The sequence below is a fragment of the Myotis davidii genome, unplaced genomic scaffold, assembly GCF_000327345.1.
Source record: "Myotis davidii unplaced genomic scaffold, ASM32734v1 scaffold762, whole genome shotgun sequence".
Taxonomy (NCBI): Eukaryota; Metazoa; Chordata; class Mammalia; order Chiroptera; family Vespertilionidae; genus Myotis; species Myotis davidii.
In genome coordinates, this window is record NW_006293699.1 from 57831 (window position 1) to 69413 (window position 11583).

At 60.5% G+C, this 11583-nt stretch overlaps 1 protein-coding gene across 1 annotated transcript; it reads right to left on the reverse strand.

Annotated features, from left to right (window-relative positions):
• Nucleotides 1–1224: 1224 nt before the first annotated feature.
• On the reverse strand, nt 1225–11577 carry KCNH2 (potassium voltage-gated channel subfamily H member 2). The gene is given in 13 exon segments (XM_015566224.1): nt 1225–1775; nt 2981–3158; nt 3468–3660; nt 3737–4009; nt 4648–4747; nt 4994–5187; nt 6179–6381; nt 6383–6399; nt 6865–7064; nt 7347–7737; nt 8325–8581; nt 8788–8959; nt 11446–11577. Coding segments are annotated over 13 exon segments (2436 nt in total). The 5' UTR covers nt 11554–11577; the 3' UTR covers nt 1225–1625.
• Nucleotides 11578–11583: the final 6 nt, after the last annotated feature.

The following is an 11583-nucleotide window of genomic DNA, read 5'->3' on the forward strand; positions in this document are numbered from 1 at the left end:
CAGGACTGCCTCCCACCAGGACTGCATCCCATCAGGACTACATCCCATCAGGACTACATCCCATCAGGACTACATCCCATCCTGACTACATCCCATCAGGACTGCATCCCATCAGGACTCCATCCCATCAGGACTACATCCCATCAGGACTACATCCCATCCTGACTACATCCCATCAGGACTGCATCCCATCAGGACTCCATCCCATCAGGACTACATCCCATCAGGACTACATCCCATCCTGACTACATCCCATCAGGACTGCATCCCATCAGGACTCCATCCCATCAGGACTACATCCCATCAGGACTACATCCCATCCTGACTACATCCCATCAGGACTGCATCCCATCAGGACTCCATCCCATCAGGACTACATCCCATCAGGACTACATCCCATCCTGACTACATCCCATCAGGACTGCATCCCATCAGGACTCCATCCCATCAGGACTACATCCCATCAGGACTACATCCCATCCTGACTACATCCCATCAGGACTGCATCCCATCAGGACTCCATCCCATCAGGACTACATCCCATCAGGACTACATCCCATCCTGACTACATCCCATCAGGACTGCATCCCATCAGGACTCCATCCCATCAGGACTACATCCCATCAGGACTACATCCCATCCTGACTACATCCCATCAGGACTGCATCCCATCAGGACTCCATCCCATCAGGACTACATCCCATCAGGACTACATCCCATCCTGACTACATCCCATCAGGACTGCATCCCATCAGGACTCCATCCCATCAGGACTACATCCCATCAGGACTACATCCCATCCTGACTACATCCCATCAGGACTGCATCCCATCAGGACTCCATCCCATCAGGACTACATCCCATCAGGACTACATCCCATCCTGACTACATCCCATCAGGACTGCATCCCATCAGGACTCCATCCCATCAGGACTACATCCCATCAGGACTACATCCCATCAGGACTGCATCCCATCAGGACTGCATCCCATCAGGGCTGCCTCTACATTCAAACAGCTCAGGTGGTTCTTTGCTTCCCTGAACCCAGGGCCCCACAGAGGCAGGAAACCCTGGCAGTGACCTGTGTCAGCCCCAGGGATACCCGCCACCACATATACCCCACACTCAGCGAGGCAGCCCCCACAGGCCCTGCATGATACATGTGAACGTGAACACAGGCTACTGTATGTTGATGCCACGCCCTCCCAGCACCACTGGAGTCAATTCAGGATAATTATTTATTATTCATAGTCATCAGCATCTTCATTAATTATTCATATGATCCTTAATTATTATCCTTAACAATAAGAGCAGTAAATAGCAGAAAAGTCCTTGAGTGCCTAAGGCCTAGGGCGGGGTGTCACCAGGCAGTTAGACCAGCTACTGCCCCCAGAGCAGTGGGGGGACCACAGACCCCCGTCCACTGCCCAGCCCTGCCCCTGCCCCTCCCACTGCAGGAGGAGATGGTCCCAAGAGCTGGGGAGGGGCTGTGCCTTGAGTTCCTCTCCCCTTTGAGTTCCTCTCCCCTTCGTGGCCAGGGCCTCCTGGGTAGGGCCTCCGAGGGGAGGGGCCCAGGCCGTGTGCTGAACCCGAGGTGAGCCACGTGTCCACACTGGGCCGCCCCACTAACTGCCTGGGTCTGAGCCGTGTCTGTGCAAGGGCTGGGAGGTGAGGGTGCCCAGCTGGCCCGGCAGGGAGAGGCGTCGAGTAGGGCCATCTTGAGGGAGCTCTGGGGCCCCCGGGGGGAGCTCCTCACACACCATGAACTGGGAAACCTGCAAAGAACAGAGAGTGTAAGAGGCAAGGAGCCCTCAGAGGGGGAGGGGATGGAGATGCAGTCAAGTGGGTAGAGAGGAGGTCAGAGTTTGGAGAGGGTCAGGAGAATACGGTGGCAGAAGACAGGAAGATAGAAAGGGGTTGGAGAGGACACGTTGAAGGGCCAAAGCAGACAGAGCAGCACAGGACGAGGACCACAAGGGAGGCTCTGAGGATGGAGGTAGATAAATGTACTGTCAGTGGGCAAGAGCCAAACCGGGCAGCTGGGAGCTGTGGGAGCTTCCCTGATAGGGGAGAACTCAAGGCCACAGCTACTTCCCAGGAACGGGGCAGCTGAATCCAAACCAACCCAGGACAAAGGGCCCTGAGTTGGGACAGAAGCTGGGACAGAAAGAGAAACAAGGTTCCTTCCTCCAATCTAGAAAGAACTCAGGGACCAAATGCAGAAGGCCAGGGAGCATACAGGGCCAGCAGAGGGGTTTTCGGGTGCTGACGAGTCTGTGTGAGGTCTGCGGGGGAGGCTGTGAAGGGAGACTGGCACATTTGCTGGCGTGGGCCCTGTGTCTGAAAACAGGAGCTGGCGGCAGCAGAATGGAGTGGGGGGCGGGGAGGTGGAGAGGGGCGTCAAATGCCAGAGGAAGGGGCAGATCCGGTTAGGAAGCCATTCAGGAGAAGACAAAGGGCAACAGAGGCCTATCTCCAGCAGGAGGAGGAAAATAGGGCCAGAAAGCTACCCTAAGAACTAGCCAAAGCCCTCAGGACAACCCTGCAAGGCAGCCAGTGTGACAGCCACTAGCTGCAACAGTCAGGTCTGGGGGTGCCCTTCACACCAGAGACCCTGTCCCAAGGGCTCACTGGCACTCAGCACTGACTACCAGGCCATGGGGTCCATTAGTATCCCCTGAAGACCACTCGTGGTCACAACACAGGCATCATGAGCAGATCGGGCCCTCCAGTGGCATAAGGGAGCCCACACCACTCAGCCTGCTCGTGCCTCTGCCCAGCTGCCTGGGGACCTTGGTTTGGGGGCTCTGCTGCTTTGCCCTGTGCCCACAGCTCCTGGGGCTGCCCTCCTTTAGGAGCACAGTCTGGTAGAGGCTGGGGCCCACAGCTAAGCAGAAAGGGCAGCAAAGCAGGTTAGGGTGGCACTGGCTCAGAAAAGGCAGGGCTGTGGTGCCATGGCGGAAGGGGGTTTGGAACTCACCTGAGAAAGGGAGTACTGGGTAAGGGTGGGGATGGGGCTGACAGGCAGCAGGGGGCAGGTAGAGGTGGGGCCGGGGCCCGGGGTGGTCACAGCACTGTAGGTGGGCGGGACCAGCGTCATCTGCCTCTGTAGCAGCTGCAGGATGGTGGCCATGTCTGCACTGAGCCGGGTCTCCAGCCTAGGGCAAGAAGGAGGATGCTCTGGGTCTCGGGGAAGCGGAGACATCAGTAACTGTGACTTTGAGACACTCTTGATGGGCCAGCTGGTCAACCCCAGGTATGTCAGCCCCCGGCTCAGCTCTGAATGGGCTCAGCTCTGAATGGGACACTCAGGCAGGCCTGGACAGAGCACACTCTCCAATCTCCATACAATACAGCCAGGAACCCAGAGATCACACTGCAATATCCCGCACCACACAACTCACAGACCTCCAACACAGACCTCCAACACAGCTGGCGCTCAGCTGGACCCCAGGGGCTGCCCTCACCTGTTGAGCTGCCTCTGGAGGGCATCCAGCCTGCTCTCCACATCGCCCCGGGACCGCCGGCCGGGGCTGGAAAGAGGGATGTTGAGGAGGCTTGGGGCGGGGGCGGGGGCGGGGCATCGAGGCAGCTCCTGGTACTGGCGGCCCCGACTGTCCCCCCAGAAGCTGAAGATGTTGGACACTCCTGAGAAGGCCCCTGGAGCCAAAAAGCTGTGTGAGGGAGGCCAGGATAGACGCCACGCCCCCCCTTCCCCTCTCAGCCCTCGCCCTACCTGACAGTGGGTTACAAGTGTCACTGCTCTTCTCACAGTCCTCAGTCAGGGGCTCCCCACCCGGCAGCTCTCCAGGGGGTCTGGGGCTGGAGAAGGGCACCAGGCGGAGGGGGCTGGAGCTGCGGCCTGGGCCTTCGTCGTCACTGCTCTCAGGGCTGGAGGGGCCACTGGACGGGCTCTCCCCCCATGGCCCCCCTGGCCGGCCCCGGCCACTAGGCGCTGCCCCCACCCGGCCTGGCCCCAAGGTCGACACCTCCCCTGGCTGCTCCGGGTCTGTCAGAAACAGAGAACGGGCCTCAGAGAGGGCAGGAGGCATGGAGGAAATCAGAGTGGAGAGGCAGGAAAGGGGGGAAAGGGGGAACCAGAGCAGGCCCGGAAGAGGGCTGTGGCAGGCCACCCTGGGGTGTCTTCCCTGGGCAACAGGCCCAGGTCCTCTCCAGCCACTGGCTGCCTAAGATGGGCAGCAGCAACACTGGGCGGGCCCCTCTGGGTCCCCGAGCCCTCAGCCCAGGCCCTGCCCCCTTGCTCTCCTTTGTCCTGTCTCTTCTCCCCTCATCAGTTCAAGGCAGCATCCACCCAGACACCAGCCCTGGGAGGACCAAAGAAGCTCAGGCGCGCCCCTGCTGTGAGGGCAGAGGGCTTCCTGGAGGAGGTGACAGTTCAAGTGGCCTGAAAAGACAGGCTAAGTTTGGACAGTTAAGGTGAGGAGTAGGGAGCACTGAAGGTAGAGGCAGGAATGTCTGTGGAGCCAGGACAGGGCGATACTACTGGACCCCGAGCTCCGCCCTCCTCCTTGTCACCTGGACCCCGTCCTCTGCCCTCCATCCGCCTGCCTGGACCCTGCCCAAGCCCCCCCTCCCTCCACCCTGTCCCCTCCTCAACAGGACCCGCCTGCCCCGCCCCCGCCTCACCCTTGTCGGTGCGTCTGCGGAAAGACAGCTTGCGCTTGCGTTGCCGATTGAAACCACCCTCTAGCTCCGCGCTGCCGGGAGAGCCGGGGATCATGTTGGTCTGGAACCAAGGCAGGTGTCAGGGCCCTTCCATGCCGCCCACCCTGCCCGGGGTCAGGCTCAAACCCCTCATTAACAGAGATGGGGGGGGCACTGCCCTGACCGCTGCCTCAGAACAAGGGCGGAGGCGGGGTTTTCACCTCCTGGTCAGACTCTGTGCCCTTTGACAGGCAGGGAAGCAGGCCCAGGAGGGCAGGCAGCTTAAGGGCAGGTCCCCGGGCACAGCCCACAGGGGCAGCCCACTCACGTCTCGCAGGTTGAATGTGATCTCCAAGCTGGACCAGAAGTGGTCGGAGAACTCGGGGTACATGTCCAGCACCTCCAGCAGGTCATCCCGGTGGATCTTGTGCAGGTCGCAGTAGGTGAGGGCCCGCACGTCCCCATTGGACTTGCCAGGCCTCGCGTAGAGGTTCAGGGGCTCTCCGAAAATGTCGTTCTTCCCTGGAAGCCATGGAGAGGGGGACTCAGCCTGTCTTCCCGAATGCTCACCCATCGTCCACACCCAGCCCCCGCCCACAGAGCCAGAGACCTACCAGCCAGCACCCTCCTCCCTCAGCTCCCAGCAATGCCTGGGCGGTGAAGGCAGGAGTCCAGCTCTCCCTGTCTCGGCTCTCCCTGCCTCGCAACACCAGGAACCAGCCAGCAGGACCAGCCGGATGCCCCACTGTGCCCACAGCCCAGGCTGCCTTAGATTCTTACTCCACTTCTCCCCCCGAAACCCATGTTCCAAACCTCCCCTGGCCAGTCACCGCACCCTCATACGCGTTATTCAGACTACAGATCAGAACGCAGTAGGGACTCGAGGCCCACATTTTGTTTACTGAAAGAAGACAAGCCAGTATAGCTTAGCACAGCTAATACCTAGTAAGGCTCAGTGTTGTATAGAGAAACTGGTTTCGGTTCTGTTTGGGGGTGTTTGTGAACTAAAAATCTAAAGTGACCCTCCGTGACAAGGAAAGAACAGGAAGAAGACAGGAGGTCCCCTGCCCAGGCACACCGCCCGGGTGGGCAGGTGCCCAGGAAGGGGCGAGAGGGGAAGAAGGGCAGGACTCCCTCTGCTTTGCAGACTGTGCTGGGCCTGGTTGTATAACATGAGACTTAGTACGTTTCCTTAGTAAAATCAAATGCATAACCTCCCTCCACTGCCCACCTTGGAGCAGGCTTTGCTGCTACTCTAAGGAAGCCAGGTGTCGCTGCCTGTGGGGAGCTCCTGAAGGGAAACAAAGTCTGGGAACCCTCAGAGTTCAGCAACCCTACCCGCTGTGGGGCTCCTCTCTGCGGCCCCTGGGGCTTGAGCTTGGGTGAATTAAAGGAGCCCAAGGTCCCTGTTAGCAGTCCCTGGTCCACAGACCCCACATCTGTGTCCTCAAAGGGCTCAGACCTCTCCAGGCCTTGGCAGACACTCTGGTCCAGCGCCCAGTCCCCACCGTACCCAGGATGGCCACGACGATGTCACCCCGCAAGATCTCGATGGAGCCCCGGGAGATGAAATAGAGGGCAGTGAGCAGGTCCCCCGCGTGCACCAGCGTGTCCCCTGGTGGCGCATGTGTCGTCTTGAACTTCATGGCCAGGGCCCGCAGGCAGCCCTTAGTGGCCCCGCGGAAGGGCTTGCAGTGCTGCAGCAGGGAGCGGTTCAGGGAAGCCCTTCAGCACCTGGGGGCAGGGCCAGCTCAGCGCGGCACCCTGGGACCCCACCCCACCCCCACCCAGAGATCCAGGGAGGAGCATCAGGGTCCAGTTTGGGGGAAGGTTGTGGGTGCCAATTCCAGCTCCACTCCTTCTCGCTAGGCACCCTTGGGGACCCACCTCATTGCCCGAGGCCCCCATTTGCTCATATGTTCAGTGGGAGAGCAGTTCCGGGCAGGGCTGTTGCAAGGATTAACCATAATGGCCTTCATGCAAGAGCTGGTCGCCGCCTGCCCCAAAGTGAGAGCTCTCCCAGTAAATGAGCTCCAAGGGCAAAAGGAGGGTGACCACTTCTCAGGGGCTTTCTCAGCACTAACCGTGACCACCTGAACCATAGGATGTGAGGTGTGATCACCGCACCTAGAGGCGTTCCCACCGCCACTCCGCTCCCTTTAGCCCACCAACCAGCCTTCTACAAGCCAGGGGCCTCACCGCGTTCATGTCGATGCCGTTGGTGTAGGACCAGGCGTGCTGGAAGTACTCCTCGAGGCGCTGGCGCAGCGGGTTGGGGATCTGGTGGAAGCGGATGAACTCACGCACCCGGAGCATCTGCGTGTGGTAGCGGGCTGTACCCGAGTACAGCCGCTGGATGATGGCCGACACGTTGCCAAAGATGCTGGCGTACATGAGGGCTGGGGGCGGGGGTGAGTGGGGCTGTCAGCATCCAAGGAACCTGCCCGCCCCTGCACCAGTCAAGGACACATGCATGTGAGCGTACACGCAAGAGTCACAAACACAGAAGCCCAGGCCTGCATGCCCTTGGGCTCTGCCTGTGCCCTTACCCCAGTGTCCCAGCCCCCAAACATACCATGATAGTGGCCCTGGAGTCTCCAAGTCCCAGGGCCCTAGTTGGCCCCCCCAGCATCTACCCTTTCCTCCACCTGGGGCTCTTCCCACACCCAGCGCACACTCACAGCCGATGAGCATGACGCAGATGGAGAAGATCTTCTCTGAGTTGGTGTTGGGGGAGACGTTGCCAAATCCCACGCTGGTGAGGCTGCTGAAGGTGAAGTAGAGGGCCGTGACGTACTTGTCCTTGATGGAGGGGCCGCCCAGGCCGCTGCTGTTGTAGGGCTTGCCAATCTGGTCACCCAGGTTGTACAGCCAGCCGATGCGGGAGTCCATATGCGGCTGCTCCATGTTGCCGATGGCGTACCAAATGCAGGCCAGCCAGTGCGCGATGAGCGCGAAGTAAATGGATTCATTAACAGGGATCTTTGCACTTGACATTCAGACCATGGGCCATTTAGGTTTTTAGCACATTCGCAAGCGCAGCAGCCGCGCCGTCTTCAGCAGCCCGATGAGCTGGGGTGGGAGGAGACAGTCCACGTGGGGCCAATGGAAAGTGGAGGCACCGCAGCCCTCGGGGGACATCAGAGGAAAGGTCCCCACAGACTTCCTCCCAGAACTTCCTCCTAATAATTGAAGCACCTCCCACTGAGCCCAGCACAGTGTCCTGCTAATCTTGGCACTAGCTTCAGGACAAAGGGTTCATGGCCCCCATGGTGAGAATGAGGAAACTGAGGCTTGGAAAGGTGCAGCGCCCACCCTAAGGTGCCTGGCCAGAGGTCCCACTGGCGTCCAGGGCACTTTTCTGTGAATTAGAAGAAGTGGCCTCTTTGGATAGACAAATGAGAAAAAAGCACCCCCTCTGGACCTCTGCATCTGGCGAGGGGCTGGGGTAGACAGGGACTGGCATGAGCCAGCGGGGGCAGCCTCCAGGCCCCTGCAGCCCTCTTCCTAGCCACCCCGTCACCCCACCACCTCCTCACCTTCTCCCACACTGGTCATTTGCTTTGAGATCTTTAAGCTGTGGCATGCTATTTGTAATGAGCTGAGGGAGGCACATTGGCTCCCTTGAAACTCCCATTATTAAATCCCCGCCAGCCCACCTCCTCCGAGCCAGAGCCAAAGATGAGCAGGTCGAAGGGTATGGCGGCCACCATGTCAATGAGGAACCAGCCCTTGAAGTAGTGGACGGCGATGCGGCCCGGGTGGCTGACCACCTCCTCGTTGGCGTTGACGTAGGTGGTCCGGAAGTTGATGAGGATGTCCACGATGAACATGATGTCTACGATGAGGTCCACCACGGCCAGGGGCTGGCAGGCGTAGCCGCAGTCGGGGGCCACCGGGCCCTCCTCCGTCTCCTCACCATGTCAATGAGGAACCAGCCCTTGAAGTAGTGGACGGCGATGCGGCGGGGGTGGCTGACCACCTCATCGTTGGTGTTGACGTAGGTGGTGCGGAAGTTGATGACAATGTCCACGACAAACATGATGTCCACGATGAGGTCCACCACGGTGAGTGGACTGCAGGGGTAGCTGCAGTCCCCGCGCTGAGACTCGTCCTGGTCGCTGAGCAGGAAGGCGGCTGAGTAGGGTGTGAAGACGGCCGTGTAGATGACCAGCAGCAGGATGAGCCAGTCCCACACGGCCTTGAAGGGGCTGTAGTGCAGGATGGTCCAGCGGTGGATGCGCGGCGCCTGCAGCTTGTACTCGGGCAGCACGTCCGCCCCCAGGGACAGGACCTGGACAGGCAGGGAAGGTGGCGGTGAGGGGGTGGTGTCCAACTGGAGTCGGGAGAGGGGAGGAGAGGCCATGGGACCTCCAGGGTGGGAGCAGGTGACATCTCTGTTGGAGCCTCCAGAGAAGAGGCCAAGCAGAGTAAGGAGGGAGGCCAAAATGTTTTGATCAGAATGCCCACCCCTCGGCCAAGTGGCCACAGCCACTGACCACCCCTCAATCTGGGCACTCCAGTTCCCCATAGCTGGCTCCAAGTCCAGGGCACCATGCAGTAACGCCCAGAATGGCTCCCACCAGCAACACAGACCCCTGCCTAGGGGTGTGACTCCCATCCGATCTTGCCCACATCTCCCCAACAGCCCCCCACACACATACACCCACACACACAGCATGGCCTTCGTCCATGCCACTGGCCCAAGGATACCAGCCATCCAGACTCAGGCCCCTTGGCCCCCAGGGGAGAGAGACTAAAACACCCCACGCCTGCTCCTGCAGCCCCCTCTCGCCTGGCCCAGGGCAGCCCTCTCACACTCCTACAAAGGCACGCAGAAGACCTCACCCCGCAGAGACGTGCCTACACGTACACAGTGGGACATGCACACGGGCAGACGTCCAGAAGTGACGCAGACAGCCAGCAGAGGCTCACCTTCACATCCTGCCCCACAACATCAGGCAGAGGCAGCTGACCACCCAGACCAGGTCGCAGTAGGCACGCCACGATTTCTCCCCAAGCCAAACTAGGAAGAGCTGAGGCCAGCTTCCCCCTGTCCCAGGAGCCTCTGTGCGTCTCCCTATGGCCTCCCCCTGCCCCTGAGAATCCTCTCACAGACATCTGATTCAACCCAGGAGCCCCCCAAGCTCTCCCGTCCTGGCCCACCCTGAGAGCCAAGGTTGCCAGCCCTGCTGCTGTAGCACTGAGTGCCAGAGTCCCTCCCCCACTCCACCCCCACCCCACTCTGTCCTCAGGCCTCTGGGCTGGGGAGGGCCATGGTGGGTGGAGCCTCAAAGAGTCCTACTCACATTCAAGCTGGGAATCCCCTGGGCCCCCCCTCACCAAAGGGACTGTTTGGAGAACATCGCCTTAGAAGAAGTAACTGGAAGTTCAGACAGGCAATAGTTAGGGGTTGGTCCACCCTGGGCTGGCCACAGGGTTCCAAAGGCACATGATGGGTGGAAGGAGCAGCTGGGGCCGAGGCAGGGGAGGGAGCGTGTGGCTTCCAGGTCCCCACTCTGCCCTGCCTTCAGCCCAAGTTGCCTGCTCCTTAAGGCAGAGAGCATGGGGCAGTGGCCTTTCCAGGGTCAGGTGGGGATTGGGAAAAAAGGAACTGACCAGGGCCCCTGCAGACAAGGGACGGTATAAGGTAACTGCCCCCATCCCCCCCATGGGTCTCCTCCAAGTGCCTGAGAGGCAAAACCACACCTGATAAGAGACCTGGTCCCGAGGTCTGTCCAGAGCAGGACCACCACCACCCTAACGCACACACGCACACTCAAGGGGCAAGCCTGGACACAAGACCTGGACCTGCAGACCTCATCTCACGGGAGCCAGGCCCAGCTCTGCAACCACCAGTGTACTGCATGGCCTTGGGCCAGGTGTGTAACCTCCTTTGACCCACAGGATACCGAAGCCCACTTAAGCCAAATCCTGGATCCTCACCTGTGGGTGGGAAGGAGTCTCCCCATACCTGTCCCCGAGCTGGGAGGAGCACATGAGCCAAGGCAGAGAGTGTTGCCAGGTGGTGGTGGCAGCGGTGGGATCCTCAGACGCACCCTTGAGGCACCTCCAACACCCCCTCTGCCGCCCTCCCCAGCTTGCTCCAGGCTCTCTGACGTGGGATGGAAAGGTGGCTCCCAGAAGGTACCTACAGAGTCATCAGCCTAGGGGACCTGGGGCAGCTCAGGCTGTTCCAGGTGAGCCAGGTGCCTCAGTTCAGCTACCCTCACCGCATTCATTGTCCTCTGACCCCGCCTTCCTCAGACTCCAGCCCCAAAGCCTGGACCACTGAAGCAGCCCGCGCCTCCCTCACCACCACTGGCCCACCCCCAGCACGTGGAGAAGAGGAGCAGTGGAGCCCATGGCTTCCAGGCCAGGCCTGGCCACTGCCCACTGCGGGAGGTGTGGTGGGAGGGGGAGGCAGGCTCCTCTCCTCCACCTCCCACCCTCCTCCCTGGGCACCCATTTTATTCCTGCTCTTCCTCCCCACCCCCCCCCCCCCCGGAGCATTTTGAGCTAGAAGAGTATGGGCCATGGAGGCCCTCGGAGAGGAGAGTCCTGGCAAGAAAAATACTGTCTACCAGGCCCAGCAGGCCTGGGGAAGAGCAACCTGGAGCCAGGAGTGGGATGAGCAGGGCTGCGGACCCTCTGGCTCCCCAAACTGTCCTGCTTCTCAGCAGCTCTCTCGGGCCTGGAGCCAGAGTGGCTCCTCTGGGCTGCATCCTGAATCAGTGCCCCGGCCTGGAAGGGAGAGGGAGGGGCTGGGGGGTCACCTACCTCCTGGGCCACCAGGCTGGAGATGCGCACGGCCCGCCTTACCCGGCCCTTCTGGGCCCTGGGCTGCAGAGCCCCAGTCCCGCTCGCCTTCCTGGCGGAGGCCGCCATGGAGGACTTGGCTCCCCCCAGCCTGCCTGC